Source organism: Amia ocellicauda, chromosome 8 (genome assembly GCF_036373705.1).
Source record: "Amia ocellicauda isolate fAmiCal2 chromosome 8, fAmiCal2.hap1, whole genome shotgun sequence".
Lineage (NCBI taxonomy): Eukaryota > Metazoa > Chordata > Actinopteri > Amiiformes > Amiidae > Amia > Amia ocellicauda.
Window position 1 is genome coordinate 27,489,490 of NC_089857.1, and position 21,697 is coordinate 27,511,186.

The 21,697-nt window shown below is 36.7% G+C and overlaps 1 protein-coding gene and 1 long non-coding RNA gene across 3 annotated transcripts in view; one reads left to right on the plus strand and one right to left on the minus strand.

Moving 5' to 3' along the window:
• Positions 1-2,734: 2,734 nt before the first annotated feature.
• LOC136754768 (uncharacterized) overlaps positions 2,735-21,697 on the plus strand; it is a 62,611-nt gene continuing 43,648 nt past the window's right edge. Inside the window, exons 1-3 of the long non-coding RNA XR_010817592.1 lie at positions 2,735-2,799; positions 7,545-7,657; positions 8,985-9,042. This is a non-coding gene — a long non-coding RNA (uncharacterized LOC136754768). The remainder of the gene's footprint in view (positions 2,800-7,544; positions 7,658-8,984; positions 9,043-21,697) is intronic.
• Positions 12,609-21,697, minus strand: part of sh3bp2 (SH3-domain binding protein 2) — a 36,735-nt gene continuing 27,646 nt past the window's right edge. For both annotated transcript variants that reach the window (XM_066710885.1, XM_066710884.1), the window contains exons 7-13: positions 20,056-20,130; positions 18,514-19,162; positions 18,015-18,126; positions 16,853-16,908; positions 16,155-16,236; positions 15,590-15,649; positions 12,609-14,427 (exon numbers count right to left, since the gene is read on the minus strand). In XM_066710885.1, the coding sequence (XP_066566982.1) occupies positions 14,290-14,427; positions 15,590-15,649; positions 16,155-16,236; positions 16,853-16,908; positions 18,015-18,126; positions 18,514-19,162; positions 20,056-20,130 (1,172 nt within the window). In that variant the 3' untranslated portion in view covers positions 12,609-14,289. The remainder of the gene's footprint in view (positions 14,428-15,589; positions 15,650-16,154; positions 16,237-16,852; positions 16,909-18,014; positions 18,127-18,513; positions 19,163-20,055; positions 20,131-21,697) is intronic.

The window sequence follows — 21,697 nt, forward strand, 5'->3', positions numbered from 1 at the left end:
TATTAAATAACACCGAGGCCAGCTTCTCCCTGCACTACAAAATGCACATTGGGAGGAATAACACAGGTTTTGTATTGTATCCCCATATATTTGGTAAAGTAATATTTGTGTTTATAACAGTAGTTTCCCAATATTTCATAGCAAAAATTATATATATATATATATATATATATATATATATATATATATATATATATATATATATATATATATATATATGTATGTGTGTGTGTGTGTGTGTGCATGGTTTTATAGACAGTGAACTCTGCCTTATTATGAATACCTAGAAATATATATACATATGTTGTTGTTGTTGTTGTTGTTGTTGTTTTTTGAGGGGGGGGGTGCAATGCTACAGATCAACAATGTTTATCTGGGTCACAGTGTTCTGCTTTTAATTCCACCTTAGCTCTTAATTACATCTATTCACCTCATTGAATCAATGGTGCTCTTTCTGCAGGTATTTATGGGGTCACAATTTAAAGCAGTGGTCTCCAACACAAGTCATGGAATACACCATTCATTAGGTTTTATAGGTTTCTTCTATCAGTGGCTAAAGACATACACTATGTGTAGTGTAACAATGCAGTTCACCACAAACAGGGGTGGAGACATCTGTCTTGAAGAGTCTCATACAAACTGCTGAACTATGTCCATTGTAAGCTTTTTAATTTACAATTTGATCTATGTATCTTGCCATGTTCAAATTAAGTATGTATGATGCCACATGAAAATACATATTTTGATTTCTTACAAGAGCGTGAATGGATGCAGTTGAACAAGGGTTGTTTGCTCTGTCTCACTTTGTTAAATTTGCTACTGTAGTTACTCTCGACATTTAAAATGATGTTGTGTATTTTACTCGTACTCAAACAATTCAGAAGAAGATTTCCCTGTTATGGAGAACAAGGGGAGCAAGCTGTTAAAACTTGACACTTCTGAGTTTGAATTAGTCTCTGTTGTGCTTAATGTGTCAGCTGTTTCATCTACCTTTTTTATACTTTATTTTAATGCAGCATGTGTCCTACTTTATGAGGAGCTGATACCAGGGGGGGCAGGGGGCTCTGACAATGGGAGATGTTCTACTAAGGAAAGCTGCTAGTAGGAAAGTCCTGAAATGTTTGTGCCTCAATGTCAGGAGTATAAGGAACAAAATGTTAGACCTAGAAGCCACATTGCTGGCATGTGATGTGAAGTACTATGATGTTGTAGGAGTGACAGAAACATGGCTTACAGGAATTTAAAATTTTAAAGGATACACACAGTTTAGGAAAGACAGGCATAATCGAAGAGGTGGTGGGGTAGCATTATATGTCAGAAATGACACTGAAGCAGAAGAACTCAAATTAGATCCTTTTGAGTAAAACATCCGGAGGATAAGTGGTAGGAGTGTGTTATAGACCACGTGATTCAGAAATTCAAAAAGACATTGCATTGTACAATGTAATCAGGACTGCATGTAGCAAGGATGTGGCTGTTATGATGGGGGATTTCAATTTCCCGAACATAGACTGGGAAAGCCCAGTCAGGACTACAGAAGCAGAAATAGAAATGGTTGAGATGGCAAACAACTGCTTTCTAACTAAATTTGTCAGGGAACCAACCAGAGAGAGTGCATGCATTGACTTGATGTTTTCAAATGACCAAGATAGTCAGGGGGACACTAGTTAGAGAACCAATGACAAACTGTGATCACAATATGGTTAGCTTTGAGGCATTCTTTCAAAAAACAAGGACCAATTGCAAAACAATGATCTACAACTTTAGAAAAGCAAACCTTGGAAGTATGAGGCAGCACTTGGAAGAGTTAGACTGGAGTACACTGGATACAGATTCAGCCGAAAATGGATGGTTATATTTCAATAATATACTATTATTATTATTATTATTATTATTATTATTATTATTATTATTATTATTATTATTATTATTATTATTATTTATTTATTTATTTATTTATTTCCCTTATCCAGGGTGACTTACAAAATATAAGCGCAATACAAAGTGCAAAAATACAGTGCAGTTCAAGGCATAAAACATATTACAAATTCCAGTTGACATAATACAGTGCAATTCAAAGCATAATACATTTTACAAATTCCAATTTACACAAGTGTATACAATATATGGGGTCTTACATCCTGGATTGTAAAAGCCGAGTGCAGACAGGATGTTAGGTCACAGTCAAGGGCCAAGGGAAAGAGAGCATAAGGGAAATCAAAAGAACAATATGAGTACTAGTAACGCAAGGCAAGTAGTATGATAAAACAGTGTAAAGTGCTATCTTACATGAAAGTAAATGGCTAAATTACCAGTACTGTCTGAAAAGATGTGTTTTGAGTAAGTGCTGGAAGGAGGTCAAGGACTCTGCTGTTTTGACTTCAGTGGGCAGGTCATTCCACCATTTAGGTGCCAGGATGAGAAGGAGAGGCTCTGGAGGAAGGGGAGTGGAGAGGAGGCAGAGTTAGTCTTCTGGCACCGGAAGAGCGCAGTGGTCTGGAGGGGATGTATGGAGAGACGAGGGACTGAAGGTAGCTTGGTGCAGTGTGGTTGAGACAGCGGTAGGTGAGGGTCAATGTCTTGAACTGAATGTGTGCCGGTATTAGGAGCCAGTGGAGGGAGCGGAGCAGTGGAGTAGCGTGTGCAAATCGGGGGAGAGAGTTTACCAGACGAGCCACAGAGTTCTGGATGAGCTGGAGCGGACAGGTAGTAGTTGCAGGCAGGCCGGCCAGGAGAGAGTTGCAATAGTCCAGGTGGGAGAGGACCAGGGACTGAACGAGCAGCTGAGGCGAGCACTTGGTGAGGAAGGGTCAGGAGAACTACTAGAGGCCCAGGAGAAATTTGTACCAAAACTTTGCAAATTGAGGACCAAAAATCATTGGCCAAAATGGTTTAATAGAAGTATGCAAACAAAATATCAAGAGAAAGAAAATGTTGTATAGTGCATACAAAAGTGATAGAGATTAATCTAAATACAAATAATATATAGAACTGCAAAAAGAGATCAGGATACATGAGGAGGAGGTACTAAAGGGACTAGCAGAATTAATAACAAACAAATCACCTGGGCCAGATGGTATATTTCAAACAGTACTTAAAGAAATGAGGGACATTGTTTCCAGACCGCTAATTAAAATATTCCAAATGACACTTAGAACAGGGGATGTGCCAACTGATTGGAAAACTGCTAATGTCATACCAATCCACAAGAAAGGGTATAAAACTGAGCCAGGAAATTACTGACCAATCAGTCTCACCTGTATTACTTGTAAAATGTTAGAAAAAAGTGTTAGACAGAAAATAGAGGAGCATCTTAATAAAAAATATATTCATGGTAATATTTTTTTTTCTTTTCTTTTTTTGAACATACAGCTGCAGCTGCATACTTGTGTTGTACAAAGCTTCTCCAACAGGACAAATTGGGCTTTGCCACAGTACATTTTAGTGAATTGTGACTATACATAGAGCTGTCAGCCTTTATTTCTGCCCTCCCGACCTGCTTACAAAGCTAGAATTAGAATGATTAAATCATGTTAATATACTCATTGTATCACAGTTATTGGAAATTCTGTTATCTTACCTTATTAGCATTGTAAGGGGGACATTGTAGACACAGACAAATTATACATATGTAGCCTGAAGAAAACCATTGTTAATTTTGGCAAATAAATGCATAATTAGTAAAGAAACAAATTAAAGGATTAAGCATGCATTTGTTCAAGTAATGACATTTTTTCTTCTTTTTTCCCATTTTTTGCCGAGTGAAAAGAGGTTCATGGAAGTCAATTTTGCTATTGGTTTGTTTTGTCGACACTAGAGACCTTTAAAGCAGTGTTTCTCAGTCCTGGTCCTGGACCCCCTTGTGTTTTCTGGTTTTCATTCCAACTGAACTCTTAATTACTTAGGCTTATAGAATCCTTAATTAAATTAATGTCTTAATTAGTTCTAGTTAAACTGGCCTTTTAAAATACACTGCTCTAGGTGTACTGTTGCCAAAGACAACATAATTATCAGCAGTCTGTCCTTAGCTTGCTTTATACTTTATTTTTTATCTTTATTAGCTCTAAATTAATCTAACTAGGTTACCAATCAATGACAGGTACATGTCTGAAATGTATTGCTTAAAATCCTTTTTTAGTTTTGCATGCGCTCAGTTCCTTAAATTCCAGACAACAGATAATTAGAAATATAGCTCAAAATACCATCTGCATAATGGTTTAACTGAAACTCATCTCTGTAGGATTCTTTTCTGAGGGAAAACGCAGCAAGGTATAAATGTGCAGTGATCTTTTATATGGGACAGATTTAATGTGAATATAATTTGATTTTAGCCATAAAATATGAAATCTTCTCTTGGGTTACAGAAAATAAAATGTGTATTCTCTGCTCTTCTCTCAGCAGGCAGCCTGGTGTGTCTTAAGCAGTCTTCGTCTGGTCTTCTTCCTTTGTCTTCTCCTTCTGGTTTATTTGCTCAGTTGTAGACAAACCTGACCAATCATTTTCTAATAAATCTATATAATGAGCTCAAAACATGATCCAATCACGTGTAACCATGGGCCCCATTTTGTCTAGTTATTTTGTAAAGATGGCCAAGAACCTCAAGGCCCCTTTCTGCCTAGGCCTAAGAAGATAAGATAACACATGAATCCAATCAACTTTGATCTTTTTACGTGGGTGCATACCACAGATGAACATATAATGGTTAAGCTACAGGCTTTCAGGAAACACAGGCTAGCATGGAGAAAGGATCTTCTGTAGTAGACAAAATATGATTTTCTCTAGTATATCTTACACTATACTTTAGTGGGAAGAGAGTATTTGTTAATGATCACTTTGGTTTTCTTTAAGCTCATTTTGAGGCCTGCTCTGTAGCTCTTGAATTGGAGATGCACACAGGGAAAGTTAATATGCTTCTGGGATCCTGTAGTGATTGGTAAAGTGAAGCATTGATGCTTATTTTGTTTTATTTTTTTATATCTTCCTGGTGAGTTAAATAGAGGCATATCAAGCTTGTATTCACAGCTCTGAGGTGATAATAGGTTATTGATTAAACATCCTTCTGTTGTTTAGAGAGAATGATGATTTAGGAGAATTTAATGGTGAATATAATATCTATTGAACTATGATAGCAGGCCATTCATAGGAATTTGCCAGCTAGTGTTCCAGTGCTATGAATGGAAGTAGCATTCCTAGAAGCTGCTTTTGACCTAGATTCATTCAGCCCAAGGAAAAAACTTTTTTTTTTTTTTAAATATTGTTTTGTTCCTGGTAGTAACAACATATGAATCCAAATTAACATGTATTTATTCTACAAAATATTTAGAACTGAGTAGTTCTTCGAGATTTACGATTATACTGTAAAGTATAAGTTGTTTTTTTCTGACTTTATGTTAATGAAAGACACAAATTCACCCGTTTTCTCATTGGAAATAGTTAAATTTCAAAATATCACTCTCCTGGTCACAAAAGCAAAGTTTGTGGGGAATAATAGCCATTTTCTATTCTTTTGAGGCATAAGCAATTAGGATATAACACTTACTACCCAGGAACAAAAATTGTGTTACATGGTGTTATATATCAATAAGGAAAGAAAGAAAGAATTAAATAAAGAAAAGCAAATTACAAAAATAACATTAACATACATTAATACTATATACTGTACATAAATCATACATACATATGTAAAACTGATCTTTATTTATTATACACAATAATCAGTTTAGAGGAGGAGTGATCTGATCATTGGTATTGTCCACACCATCTCTAATACAACTCCTTATTGGCTTAACTGTACCAACTTTTTTGCCTTTTAATTGATTAACAGACACCTATGAAAACTACTGGACTGCTGGAATAAACAAATCAAATCCCATTTAACCCCGCTGTTTTGAGATATCACACATATTTAAACAAATCATTGCTTTTAATCTGTCATTGTGCATGTCATTGCGTTGAGGCCAACAGTCACTTTAGAATTGTATCCCTGTCAAGGGAAGCCGTGTCAAATGTGTAGCACTGTTGTTTTGTTCCACTATTCACCTGGATGTAAATTCTATCCTTTTCAATATATTATATTTTTTTCTACATTTTGTTTCAATGCTTCTCTATATTGCGAAGCGCCCTTGATCTGCATTTTGATCTGGTTTTCATTCCATCTGAGCTCTGACTGATTCAATCCAGCCAATAATCACATGTGCTCCAAACCCACTACTCCGTGATCGTAAAAGACTATTGCTCTCTTGGACCAGGGTTACAGACCCTAGTCTAAACAAAGATGTTAACTAATCAACAAAAAACACTAAAATGCTTTTCATATAGTGTAAACAAAGTAAATGTATGTTAAATGCAGAGGATAAACATGGTACTAGGGAAAACATAACCTTAAATATTTACCCTGCTAAACTTTTGTAAGGGACCATCTGGGATAGGTGAGTCATGAGTAGGTGACTACCCCACATGATTAAGAAATTGAGTTTTTGATGTTCAGTTGTGGAGAACATTTGTCTTGATTTTGAGTCTAACTCATCAGTCCTTCTTGCACTACAGTTTTCTTAGGGGCAGAGTTATCTCGAGAAACATGTATCATTGACATCAAACACGCTTTCCCCCTGCTTTCTGAATTGATGTCTCTGTGAAAGAAAATGTTCTCCTTCCTCTTTGCCAAGGCACTTTGTCTGCTGCTAAGATGCTAAAAACCTGTTCAGTGTTAATTAATTCACTCATCTGAGTCCTCACCAGCGAGATCAGCGGGAACACAATATGCCCTGTTAATGTATTCACACAAATGACATCTTTGTCACATAATATCTCTATAAACTCTTGTTAAAAGGATAATTACTGTTCAGTCTCATCCTAACCACTGACACATTTGACTAATACTTATTCAGTGCTGTGATATGCATCGGATTGGCTGATCTGACAGGGAAAGTCTTGAAATATACAAAGTGTAAGGTACCATGTGGCTTTTTCCTTTATCCCAGCTTTGTTGTAAAATGGAGCTGCCCAAAATGGGGCCAATTTGTTCATATGCATAAATGTTAGAGTCGTTATATGCATTATTAATTTGTATTAACCAATTCTCAGTAAGGCATTTCATTAAAAAAGTGTTTGAATTTCATACATTCCCAAGTTACTAGAATATTACTGGAATATTGGCGCAGCTGCAGTTGACCTACGATAATGATTTTTCATGACATTCATATACATTCATATCTCCGTTGACGTATTCTGTGTTAATGAAGCTGCTTTAGAAGAACTTTTCCTTTCTTTCTAAAAATAAATAACTAAATAAATAACGAGATGTATTTCAAAATGTCCGCTTGTCATTGTTCAACTTCCTCTTGATACATTTACCGTATTTTGGGTAGTGATCTAATTATTGCATCAACCCCCGCTATGTCAACGACCATAATGTAAAGTTACTATTCAAAAAATTGCAGCACAACCCATCTCCAAACGAGCAGCACGCTAACTTACGGGCCCGGCATAGTTCGTGTTTTCGGACATATTTTTAATTCGTTTTTAATTATATTTTTCTACTGTAGCAATATCTCCAGTTACCCAGAAGGCTAGACGGTTATCGTGCTATTTCCACCTCTGGAAACAACGTTTCTGATAACGAAGTGACGTCATGGAACGCATCAACTCGTTGAACAAGGTATACTGTATTTGTCTATTCATGTTCAATTGAAAAAGCAATGATTTACTAAACAATTATTGTGATAAACTCCACATTTGATGAGTATTTGTCCTGTATATTTACTGCAGAATTTAATCATCTATATATAACCCGCAGAACCGCAGTCACCCCCCACTATCTAGCACTACCATCATTATAACATGAAGAAAATATTGCATGTATGATTGACATGCATATAAGTTTACTTCTCACTCAGCCTTACGAGTCGATCTAATGTTTCATTTTTGAATTTGCACGGGTAAGCAGGGGAGTAAATACGATTTATAAATATAGGCCCTGGTTCTTGAGGCCCTTCTGTCTTTGGAGTTCACAATGAATTACTTTATGTAACCAATATTGTGCTTAATTGCCTGAATATAACAATATTCAGCTCTTAAAAGGTGCACATGGTGGATTAAATACAGATAATACAGATTTTGACACACTCTCTAATTGCAGATTCCTATCACAAGTGGCCATTTTAAAGATGAAAATAATGAATGGGGTGCTCATTACAGATGTGGTATGTGTGTAAATGTATTATTTATTGCATTGTATTAATGTCTATTGAGTCAGTGTATTGCAGGCTGCTACACCAACTGGAGAGGTTTGAATCTGGACTGTGTGTTCAGTAGAGGGGAGATAAAATGTACATGTGTTTCTGAATATTTGATACTCTCATCAGGGGTAAAATAATTCAAAAGTGATGTTAGCTGTTAGTTACGGGAAATAAATCATGTCTTTCTGTGGGTTGCGGGCAATTCTTTTTTCTATGGTCGACAGTGAATTAGTCCGGTATGTGTTAAAGGAAAGATGGGACAGTGTGTATATGTTTTATTCAAATCAATGGAGCAGAATAGAAAACCATGTTAGTTGAATGCACTGATGGAGAATTTAAAGTATTAAAGAGTTTTGGATTACTATTATTTAAATATCTATCTAATGCTTTGTCTGTTTTTGAAACACTGGGTGTTGAGGGTTTTCCTTTACTGGAAGAAGTAGTCATGGGTATTTGGGAGAAATCAGGGAATGGAGGCCCAGATGTGTGTGTTCAGTTCAATGCTCCAGCCACCTGAGTCAAGCCCACAGCAAAGCTGTGCGGGTCGCATGGGTGCAGCATCTGCCACATGGTGGCGCTGTGTGTTCATATGAATGAAAGTTCACACTAATAGCTGCAACCAGACATTGTTTGTTGCAGCATTATTTGCCTAGAAAAATACTATCTAATCACATTTTTAATCACCGTGGCACACTTATCAAAGCCCCAGTATTAATCTTTAATGAACAAGTTTATTCTATATTTCAGCTATTGGCCTGAGAGAACAACATTGCAATTGACTGAACAATAAACCCAAGGAGATACAGTAAGTCTCTCAATATTTAAATTAGTCCAGACACGATCTTGTAACGTGTGACAAATATTCTGTTTTAAATATGTTTTGTTATGAGTGTTGTGACAACCTAACTGAAGTCAATACTGGGGAAACAAAAATCAATATTGTGTTATGAAACGTCTCATCAGCATCATATTATTAATTAAATACAAGATAAATCCATATATCAAAGGTTCAGTTTGATTATTTATTCATCAGGGAGTTAGAATGTGTACTGTTTCGTATGAAGCTCAGTTTGGGTGAACTGCACTGGGATTTCTGTTATTAATACTTTGAACAGCTTCTGAGTGGAGAGGTTTCTCACCCTTCCCAAGTGAAATGGAGTTTGTGATCTCCCACTAGCAAAACAAATGCCTCACACTTCACACTTACACACAGAATTAAAATTTGCCTTTACCAACATTTAAAAAAACACAAACAACCAAAATAGACTTGACAATAAACAACACATAAACAAAATGTTTTCAAATTAATATTTAAGTATTGCTTGTGGTTTTAAGCCATGTAAATACATTTCTACATACATAAATGCATACATTGGTAGAAAACATTCATCACTTTTGATCAAAATAATAGTTTAGTCTTTCAACCAAGGCCAATTTCGCAACAAACTTGCACCTTAGTGTGTTTTGATTGAAAATAGTATAGAATTCCTGAGTCATATTAATATCAATTTTTAAATAATTTTACCTGAAGGATTAAATGTGCTTATCTTTCAAATACCTATTATGAAGTAGTACAGACTCGTTTTTTGCTGATGCAGTATGTAAACTAATTTGGGAAAATTACACCATCTGTAAAAAATAATTAAATAAATGATACCAATACAAAATGTTTTCAAGAACAGATGAGACAACACATTGTCTTAATAGTGTAATTCAGTTGGATTATTATTGTGATTTGTACATGCATCTATGACTATATTTTATTTTTCAGGGTCATGAAATAACAGATGAAATTCTATAAAATTGATTTGCTTTTACTGTGTTTTGCTTTGGTTTCACCCTACTCTGACTTTGTGTTACTACATTAGCCAGCTACCACTAACTATCATAATAAAGGTTCATAGGTTTTGTTCTGCATGTACCGTATAAGCAATTTCTATGGTAGATCGTGTTATCCAAACCTGTGAGTAAAGAAGTACACAGTTTAGCATTAAAGCAATGTAGGCACAACACAGAGGAAATTCCTGCTTAACCCTGGATAATTCATCAGGGCCACCACTGGGAATGCATAGCAAATTCTGACATATTGTAATGAGATCATTTTGTGATGAATGCCAACTTTGTATTTCCAAACTAGTTGAGGACGACAAATTTCCTCCTAAGGGCAACCTGTCATGAAACATGTGTCAGAGCCCTTCATTATTGTATTGGCTGGAGTACAGTTGCCTGTGTGCACTCTGGTGCAGTGAAATTCCTCATTGCTTTACCTGTGTGTCAGATGCCTGAGGTAGGCTCCTTCAGCTATATCATGCTGAGCAGATTAGTTTTTAGTTCAGTTTTGGAATACACAGGCTATACTTTGATGTTTTCAAGTTTTCAGTATACGTGGATGTGGTTTCTCTCTTTTTGTGTTGTGTTTTGGTTGTGGATCCAGGTTAACTACACACTGTTTTGTTTAATTCAGTCTTTATTACTTAATTCTTTATCTCCACAACCTTTTGGAACATCACAATTCCTATGCTACCAGCTTTTTTGTTCTGACTTAACATTTTAAGTCAAGAAGGAAGAAGTTCCTAGTTTAAGAAACCATTAAACAGAGCCTGTATCTATTTTTTTAAGTTAAAGTTTTCATTTATTGAAAATAATCCATTGTCTGTTTTTTTAAGTTTCAGATTGGTCTCACCAGGCATTACTGTTAATAATCCTATTTTAAGAATATAATAATTCAGTTGTACCTACAATTTTCAACCTTAGATTGAATGATTCAAACTGTGTTCATGCCCTTCTAGTGAGAAAAATAAACTAGTCAAAGACTCTTCTATAAAGACTTTTCTATAAGGCTTAAATGATTCATGGAATGATTGCATCCTCTTAGACTAGTACTACCTGGACACAACATTTTCAGTGTAGACTAAGAAGGGATACATATTTCATATTGTTGATGGAATTATTATTATTATAATTAATATTATTTTTTTAAACCGTTGCTCTAGTTCAAATTGAACAATACTTGTTCTTATATGAAGATCAGCATTCATATGTTAATCTCACATATTTATGATATATGATGAATTAACCATATGGTCACTGTGTCCAACAGGTAATAGAAAAACATAACTTACAATATAATAAAAAACCTTAAGAATTTAATTTAGATATTTGCTAGATTTTAGTAGGGTATCAACATAACAGAAACAAGTTAATATACAATGTTTAACCCTGCTTAAAGCTCTCTTCTCTCTCTAAAAAAACAACAGTAACATACATAAATATACTGACAGACAAAATCATACAGTTTTAGACAAGTTCCATGAGAAAATCAAAAGCATTGTATTTAATATTTGTGTCCATTTTATATAAATTCTTTACAAAATATAACAAATCTGTACACTCTGGAAATACAAATATGATTTTATTTACATTACTCTGTAGGTATCACAATACAATAAATAACACAATATTTGGGTCATGGGTGTAATACTTACTTATAATACTTAATAATTTTGACCATAACAAAATACACTGGACTCGCAATGAAAAACATATATAGAAGGTATCAGATAACAAAAGTATTACTTTCATTAGCACCATTCCTGGTCTTACTTTTGTAATCAGTTTCTGGGAGAACCATACTCAAGCAAAGAAAAACTCAGAGCCTTTCTTATGAAAGTTTACCCCAATAATTTTACATAGTAATTCTGTATTATTTGGTTTTACCCATATATATACCACTGTGGACTTGAATAAACATTGTATGCCCCAAGACCAGGAGTGGGAATCACAGGGCTAGGCAACCTTGGTACTCCCATTACATTTCAGTCCTGGATTCGAATCAAACCAATACACGACTCCCTTAATTTACCCTACTATAGGCAAGCAAATAAATTAGGATTTGTGATGGAATAAAATATAAAAAAGTGTGTTATCTTTCCCTAGAAGACACTGCATTTATACATTAAAAAAACAAATAAAGCATAGTCTCTTGTCTTAATACCAGTTTTTTCACAATTTCCTCTTGAATGGGAGACACAAGGTATTGCAATCATTCATTCATGTAATTCCATTTTAACCCTTTCCACATATTTTTCTTTTTTCTGGTACATCAGTATGAAATTGCTGTAAGATTGTTTTCATACCATAATTATATTACTGAGCTTGATGCAAAGCAGTACTATGTCATCCACTACCACAGATATTAGAGATTTGTGGGGTTTCAGATTTTTATTTTTTTATTTTGTAGTCTATGAAACAGTAAACATATTTGGTGTAAGTTATAGCAAAAAAAATTAAGTTTTAAGTGTACCTTGTGATAAAACAACAAATTCTACATTGTGACTGTGCTCACAGTAAGCAGGGCTACAGATTGTCTATGGTTTAAAAGGAAATACATATAGCGCCCACAAACAATTTCAGTCAACCACATTTCCTTCTTCTGTTTTGATACAATATTCTCAACAGTCCTAAACAGGAATCATGATTAATATCCTGTCAACAGCTTCAGCTTGGTACAAAGGAAAACCTCTGAAATCCTGTCAACAGCTCAAAGTTCAAATAATATAAAAATATATACAATATAGCAACTTATGACAATAATAACAGATGCTGTATAAATCTTCATGCAGCATTGCATGATACACCTATCCATTTCACACTTCCTAATCTATTCTCTCCTGCTTATACTTTTATATGTGAAGATTCCTCTTGGAGACATTGTGGAGAATACCTTCACATAGTTAGTGTGTTTACGTCAGTCTTTTCCCAGTGCTTTAGTAATGGCCAGAATCTTTGTCAATAGAAGATAATGGAGATTACACTCTCTTGCAAGCTGCATTTTTCACAGCCTGAGCAAGTGTTTCCCAGTTCTCATGCTGGGTATACTATTGTCTCCTGGCTTCAATTGCACTTGAGTTCCTAGTCAGGTAATACAAACCCTTGGATGAACTACTTATTTGTTTAATTACACTGTTTGAATGTTTTTCCAGCTCAGAAATGGTAGGTGATCTGAGACTACTTGGGGTCAGCAACTTGTCAGGAGAAAATTAAATGAGTTCATTGGGTTTAACTAAGTAACTTATTAGTTAAACAATGGGTGCAACAGAGTCTTCGAGAGCTGAGTTGGGATCAAAACAGTCCCAAGGACCAGGATTGAGAAACCTGGTCTCAATCATGGCGTGATGCCAATTGAAGAAGACTGGTTTCAGTCATCGTAATCAGTACTGGGGTTTACCACTTGTGGGCGCTGTGTAAAGATTAACTTTCGGGCCCTATACTACTATACTATACTACTATACTTCACTATAATGCACCACCTTACTGTACGTATGGTCTACCCAATTGCAATTGCACAGTTTGCATTTCCCACACACAGACACTTGAGTGTGTGCGTACTAGGCACAGGGCAAAGTGTGTAGTAAAGCGTTTTATCCCATTTGTTTTTATCCCTAGCATTGGGAAATCCACAAATGACATGAAGATCCAAGGCAGCTGAAATGAATTTAAATTAACTACATTTCTGTATATTAAAAAATACTTTGAATGTTCATTTTTGCTGTGCATTATCAAACATATTTTGGTTCTCAGTTCTGAGGGGACTATGTTACATATACAACAGATCCATTCACAGGAACCATAAAGGTTCGAAAAGTGATACATGATTTGACATCTGTTAGATGAAGTGAAAACAGCCAACACAGCTGTGAAAGAAACAACTTGATGATTCTGAGTAGAACTGCCCATGTTATAACCCCTTCATAACATTATAAAAGTCAGATAAAAAACATTGTTTTTCTTATAAAGTAAATAAGAAGAAGTTATGATCTGGGCTGTGCAATGTCTGTGGGGACAGCCGAGTATTGGGCAATCAACTTGTTCAAACACCGTCTGTATCTCGATGCCAAAAAGCAAGTGACGCCTTCCCATGAAGAGTATTGGCATTGTTACAAAATGCCAATTTTCTCCTTTTTGGACCTAAGAGATTGCTCACATGTAGGGCACCTTTAGTTCTGTGCAAACATGAAGCTTGATTGTCAGCCAGCATCCAAAAGCAGCACGATCACCTCGGTGGAGTATAGCCAAATGGCTTTTGCAGAACCAGTGTGTTGTGGTTTGGAAGGGGGTGGAGGTAGTAGTGCTCGACCAAAGCTGCCAATGAGGGAAATGTCAAATAGGTTTCGAGATAGAATCTGGAGTCCTGCAAAAACAACAAAGGAAGGAACAATTGGTTACTAGTTAGACACACACCACATGTGCACTTCAGGAATGCATATGCTGATGTGACAGTAAGGATATGAGGGATTTCAGAACAAGGGAAGACACTTCACCGTCCACCAGTAACATCTACATTTGGGAACTGTCAAACTGCCTGTCATTAGCAGTGATGACGGGAAAACTATATATTGTGTACAGAGTAAGTTAGTTCTGCTGTTAAACAGACATTTTGAGAAAGCTTTTGGTGCCAGTGCTAAGTGTGTAGAAAGTGTGTAGTTAAGCAGACACTGCCAGGTCCTGCAAGAGAGTTTACAGTATATGAGATAGAACAGCAGATAGAAGTTTCAATGTTGATGAGGAGAATGTACTGTTCATTTAATTAGACTAGAGATAATTTTCTGTTATGTTTGAGTTTTAGTCCTCCTTTGATGAGAATACAGGGAGTGTTTTTCTCTCATGTATGGCTAGAGTGTCAGCTTTCAAGGATACCTAAAGTCTGTAGAAACAGAAAGACACCGTCAAAAGGGGAATAGAAACCAGCTCGGACTGGATCTGAATCCTTCTGAGGATGTGAAAACTCCAGGTGATTCTTTACATGATGACGTCACTGACAATGCTAACTGCAGCATGCCTTTGTAAGTATCTTGTCTGAACAAAGGAGCTTTGAGTTTTGCCTGGCAACTATTGAGCTGGGGTGAGACTCCCTTTTGCACATCAAATAGAAAAGGATTTCCTTTTCTGTATCTGTGTCTCCTGGACTGATTGACAGAAAACCACAAGCATGCCTTATCACATTGCTGATGGCTACATTATAAGCAGCCTCATGCAGAGCCACACAGCAAACTGCTTTGACAGTACTCTTGCGGCAAACCTTGGCCAAAAGCATTCAAGTGTCCTTCAGAGCTAGAGCTGCTTTGTCTATAGGAGTCATAGAGTGTTATGCTCATCTGTGGTGCAATTACATTTAAAAATGTTTAATAAAGATCCAGGAGAATGGATGAACTGGAGTGCTGGGGGAAGAGAAGACGGCCTGTTTAGGGAGCATTGTAACCTAAGGTGTTGTGGCAGTTAAGAAAACAGTGCACAGCACCCTTTCGGAGGATTTATTGGCATATTAGAGATGAGCAGATTGGTGTAAAACTTACTTCTTGGAAAATTCTGTAGTTCCTGGCTTTGTCTAAACCTGCATCCCACACAACTAGGACCTGGGTTCAAGAAGACAGACACACGAATGAGCCATCTTAAATAACAAGGCTTTGAAAATCATTCAGATTATTTGTATACAGTATATTGTGTATGCACTATTGCTCATATCTGCAATAGCAAAACTCATTAAATAACATAATGTGTCCTTGTATCACAAGATTCATTTACTATAGGATCTGTTGGAAAAAAAACAACAGTTGAATCTGTCAATATAACAAATTCAATCAGAGTGCTGGTGAGATTCAGAACATATATATAATGCACAGGTTACAATTAGAAAACCTGAGAAATCCTTAATTGATGTTAAAGTAAATTAAAGTATTCAGGCAGAAAGGTCAGATAATCGTATTATCTTTTAATATAGTTCACTAGAAGATACAAAATGATTTTCTGTTGCAATCTAAATTAATTTGTACACCATGCAGTTCTGTTGCTGATAATGTATTTGTACTTTTTGCGGGTAGTGCAGCTATTACAATGACAGTACATATACCATAAACGTACCTTTGTTGTCTTTGTTCCTGAATTCCTAATACAGTAAAGACCATCTTGAGGAGAGCCACCTTTATTTGTATCTTTAAATAGTCTGTAATCATACACAGAAAAGGAGAACATAAGATTTAAATAAAAGGAGTTATGTTCAAGAAAAGGAAATGCAGAAGCAAGGTTCATTCATATATCATTGATTAATCTGACATTAGGGGGCAGTGAACACAAGGAATCTTTGATAACAAGTAACAGAAAGTGCTATGTTTATGTTTTTATTTTTTTGCCAACATAATATGAAAATCTTGTAAACCATTATAGTAATTTTATAGAACATGGAGATAAAAATCCTCTGGTGGCATATGTTCATTAAGTATATTTTGTTTGTTTTGTTGTAACAATAAGTGAAAACAAAATAGAAGCACTGGATATTTGAAGTAAGATTCATGTGTACTGAATTTTAATATTTAAATCCATATTGAGAAATATTATGAACAATCACCTCCAATTATTTTGCCAGGTATCCATATGTTCTAATTATCTATGTGTCTACTGTGTATTAACATACATTTTTATTTTTGTATACTACATTTGTGTATATGCATGCAGTAGACAATCAGAACTGCAGGATAATTGTTTTGTTTCATTAGGTTTGGAAAACACATATTCCCATGTCTGTGGTGGGGAAAGAGGATTTAAAAGATTGTGGTTCTTACTTTTCAGCATCGCTCGTTTCCTTTGAATTGATAAACACTGAATCTGGCAGCTGTACCTGATGGGAAAACAATATGAGCATTGATCGATTACATAAGAAAAAACAACATAAATGTATGTTATTGAATGCCACCCTGCAGAAAAAGTACAACGGTAATTACCATTAAAAAAACATGGTAATAGTGTAACTAATACTACAGGATGATGGAAATGATTGTAGTACATTTTCTGTCAGGGTAGTTACTGTGATTCAGCACATGCATACACTAAAATTAGCAGATTGCAGATATTAGCTGTGACTATTATCACACTTATACTAGAGTGGATATATTAGCACTGTCCTTTGATAAGGCATAGTTGAGACTACCTGTAAGCTGTACACATTCCTTTGAGATTGGTTAATGTAAAAGTTTCAATTGTGTAAACCAAATGTAGGCTTTTGAAAATATGTTTTCCTTATAATGCAGTTTCATTACCATCAAACCAAAATAGACCGGATCGTGCTAAGATTAATTGTGCTGCCTCTTCAATTTCACAGTGCAGTACGTGGTATTGCCACACAGCTGCTCTGGAGGAAGCAGGGAGAAGGCAGGCTCATATCTATATTTAGACATTTAGCACAGCAACCGAGACTGTTAAAAGAGTGTGACCAACAATGCATGCTGCAAATGCTAATGGTCAACGCATACACATGACTGTCTTCCTGTGAGATCAGGAACTGTGCGGCTCACAGTTAAAGATAAGCCTATGGACTTTGTAGCTTATTTTTGTTTTAATTATATTTAATTAATTTATGACAAGTAACCTGAAATATACTTCAGGGTATCTCTAACTAAACTGTAATGAATGCATATTTGTTTTTTTCTGATACTGCTCATTAACCAATATGGGTTTTGTGTGTTTGAAAACAACAACAAATGATTTAACTAACATGCAGCCGTTTAATTGTGGGGTAAAAATATGATTTGCAGAAGCACTGTCGTCTAGTAATTAAGACCCGAATTCAATCAAACTTTGTTCCACCTGTAAATCCGAAAGGTAGAGACTTCTTAGTACTACCGAATGGAAACCGTTATCCTTTCAGTCACTTAAAACCCTGTCGGTAGGAGTTGTTTTCTATTTTACACCACCCAGTGGTTATCCTAACGCATTCAGCAGCCTTACATTTTCATAGTCTTCATCAGAGTCTTCCTCTTTCGCTTGGGATAGTTTCCGCAGGTGGGTTGGGGCCTCATCCACTGATGATCGGAAACTTTGTCCTTCGGGTGATGACCTTCTGAAGAAGAAGAAAGAGTAGGTGTGTAACTTCTTCTTATCATGTTCTGGTATACATTCACAGATTCCTGCCAATTACAGTCTATTGTAGTAATATTTTTTCCAATAAGGTAAAACAAGGTAAATACAAATAATGGAGGAGAAAATGCTGTTGAATTCACCTTGTTCTACATTGAGTGCATGCTGTATATAAGCATACAGGTTTGGATTAACATCAGTTGAACTTTGATAACTTGACCAGCCTGTGTGAAATAATCACTTGAGTTCACTAGGTCATGGCTTGTGTAAAGCAATTGTTTTACACTTACTCTTGAGCTATATGGACATATTGATTATTATTTTTTATCACTGACCATAGCATGCTTTAAACAGAACATGAATGACTTACTGAATGGACTGTCCAGGACATTTGGGTTTTAACTTGGTGGATGGGGCAGGAGGCTTCGGAACAATTGGCGGCTTGTATAGCCCAGGTTTCTGAGTAGTTAGTGATCCTTGGGTCTCACTTTCTGGAGGCTGGATGTTGTATTTGTGAATGGGTATATTAGGCTTATTGGCAGACCGCAGGGCAAGCTTTGCCTGGAGGTCACTGCAAATGGGCAAAGTCGCTGAGAACTGTCCAACACCGATGGGCGGTTTCTTTTCAGAGCTAGGGCAAACAGGCATAGTGGCTGACATCTGTTTGGAGGCCAAAGTTTTGTCGATACAAGCAGGGGATGGAGGCTTAGGTATCATTTGGGGTTTGGGGCCTTTGGGGGGCGGGGGTAAGTGAGGAGCAAAAGGCAAAGGCGGGGGAGGGAGCTTGCTGTGGCCCTGGGTGGAGACCTTGTCGCTTTCAAATCTCTTTGGTGGTGGGCTAGGTGGAGGGGCTTTCTTTTGAAGAACAGGCTTCGGCAGAACTTTAGTGGGAACTGGTGGTAACAGTAGAGGTGGCTGTGCTCTGACTTGTAGAGATGATACACTTTCTTGCCGGGACTGTGGCTTATGGTATGGGACAGGAGGAGGAGGATAGGCAGGTGGAGGTACAGTAGGCTGGCCTGAAATAATACAAAATATAATTAATAACCAAAAACATTCTATTTCTATACCAGTATTAAGATAATGCAACGCTTGTTTGCTATATTGCATACCGGGCCTTTACTTTTAATGATTAATAAATCAATAACGGTCCGCTATGCTGAATTTCACTGAAGACTTGAATCTCTCTGTGTGACTTACGTCACATGGTAGGGATCCTCTCCCCACTGAAACAATTAGCTCTCTACCTCTCTGAATAGTATAGATGCCATTGTCTGTTTCTGCACATTCCCATTTGTCTTTCTAATTACAGACACTAACCTAGTATCATCATCTAATAATCTTTTCATAATCTGCAACAGAGAAACTATATAAGGTTGGTACAACGATTTGAATACAAGAGAACTATCACTTGCTGCAGAGATGTTATAGAGTGACTATTCTAGAAGCCTATGTGGATTAAGCTATTACTTCAATATCAAAAGATTTCAAATGCAGCTATCAGATCAAATTGCTACTGTAAGTGTCTGTCATTAACAATTTGTTTTAATGGTTCCCATTATAATTGTGTGCTTATTACACAATAATATATAGGGAAAGTATAATGTGACAGTTTACAGATAATGTACAGTTACAGTTAATGGGCAGCAGCGTGTAGTAGTGCTCAGGGCTCTGGACTTGGGCTCTGGGTTGTGGGTTCAATCCCAGGTGGGGGACACTGTTGCTGTACTCTTGAGAATGGTATTTTACAGAGATTGCTCCAGTAAAAACGCATCTGTATAAATGGGTCATTGTATGTATAAATAATGTGATATATTGTTACAATTGTCACCATCGACAATTGTCTGTTGTCTCTGGATAAGGGTGACAGCTAAGAAATATAATGTAGAATGAGTGTTGAACTTTTGTCTACCTGGAGAAGTTGGTGACCCATCGGGCTTTAAATAGTCTTCCTCATCATCATCATCTTCATCCTCAATTGTGTACTCTAAATAAAGGATAAACTGTTTATTGAGTTATGCACTTATTTGTTTAAAAAAGATTTGTGTTCCTGACAGGTAGTGGTGGAGGGAGACTAATTAGATTTATGAATGGTTACCTGTTTATACTGATAAGCTGTTAAAAGTGCATTTGTTGATACAAATCTGTGTGCTTCCTTTACAGGAAATAGAAAATGACTAAAGCCTGCCAGAACCATACAAAGCACGGCTGATATTTAATGTATTTTTCTCTTTATATTTGTTGTGCTTGTATATTGCAAATGCATGTTATCCTCTATTGAAGCAAAAGAGGATCATATCATTTGATATACACTCACCTAAAGGATTATTAGGAACACCATACTAATACTGTGTTTGACCCCCTTTCGCCTTCAGAACTGCCTTAATTCTACGTGGCATTGATTCAACAAGGTGCTGAAAGCATTCTTTAGAAATGTTGGCCCATATTGATAGGATAGCATCTTGCAGTTGATGGAGATTTGTGGGATGCACATCCAGGGCACGAAGCTCCCGTTCCACCACATCCCAAAGATGCTCTATTGGGTTGAGATCTGGTGACTGTGGGGGCCAGTTTAGTACAGTGAACTCATTGTCATGTTCAAGAAACCAATTTGAAATGATTCGACCTTTGTGACATGGTGCATTATCCTGCTGGAAGTAGCCATCAGAGGATGGGTACATGGTGGTCATAAAGGGATGGACATGGTCAGAAACAATGCTCAGGTAGGCCGTGGCATTTAAACGATGCCCAATTGGCACTAAGGGGCCTAAAGTGTGCCAAGAAAACATCCCCCACACCATTACACCACCACCACCAGCCTGCACAGTGGTAACAAGGCATGATGGATCCATGTTCTCATTCTGTTTACGCCAAATTCTGACTCTACCATCTGAATGTCTCAACAGAAATCGAGACTCATCAGACCAGGCAACATTTTTCCAGTCTTCAACTGTCCAATTTTGGTGAGCTTGTGCAAATTGTAGCCTCTTTTTCCTATTTGTAGTGGAGATGAGTGGTACCCGGTGGGGTCTTCTGCTGTTGTAGCCCATCCGCCTCAAGGTTGTACGTGTTGTGGCTTCACAAATGCTTTGCTGCATACCTCGGTTGTAACGAGTGGTTATTTCAGTCAAAGTTGCTCTTCTATCAGCTTGAATCAGTCGGCCCATTCTCCTCTGACCTCTAGCATCAACAAGGCATTTTCGCCCACAGGACTGCCGCATACTGGATGTTTTTCCCTTTTCACACCATTCTTTGTAAACCCTAGAAATGGTTGTGCGTGAAAATCCCAGTAACTGAGCAGATTGTGAAATACTCAGACCGGCCCGTCTGGCACCAACAACCATGCCACGCTCAAAATTGCTTAAATCACCTTTCTTTCCCATTCAGACATTCAGTTTGGAGTTCAGGAGATTGTCTTGACCAGGACCACACCCCTAAATGCATTGAAGCAACTGCCATGTGATTGGTTGGTTAGATAATTGCATTAATGAGAAATTGAACAGGTGTTCCTAATAATCCTTTAGGTGAGTGTATGCTGTGCATATTCTGTACAG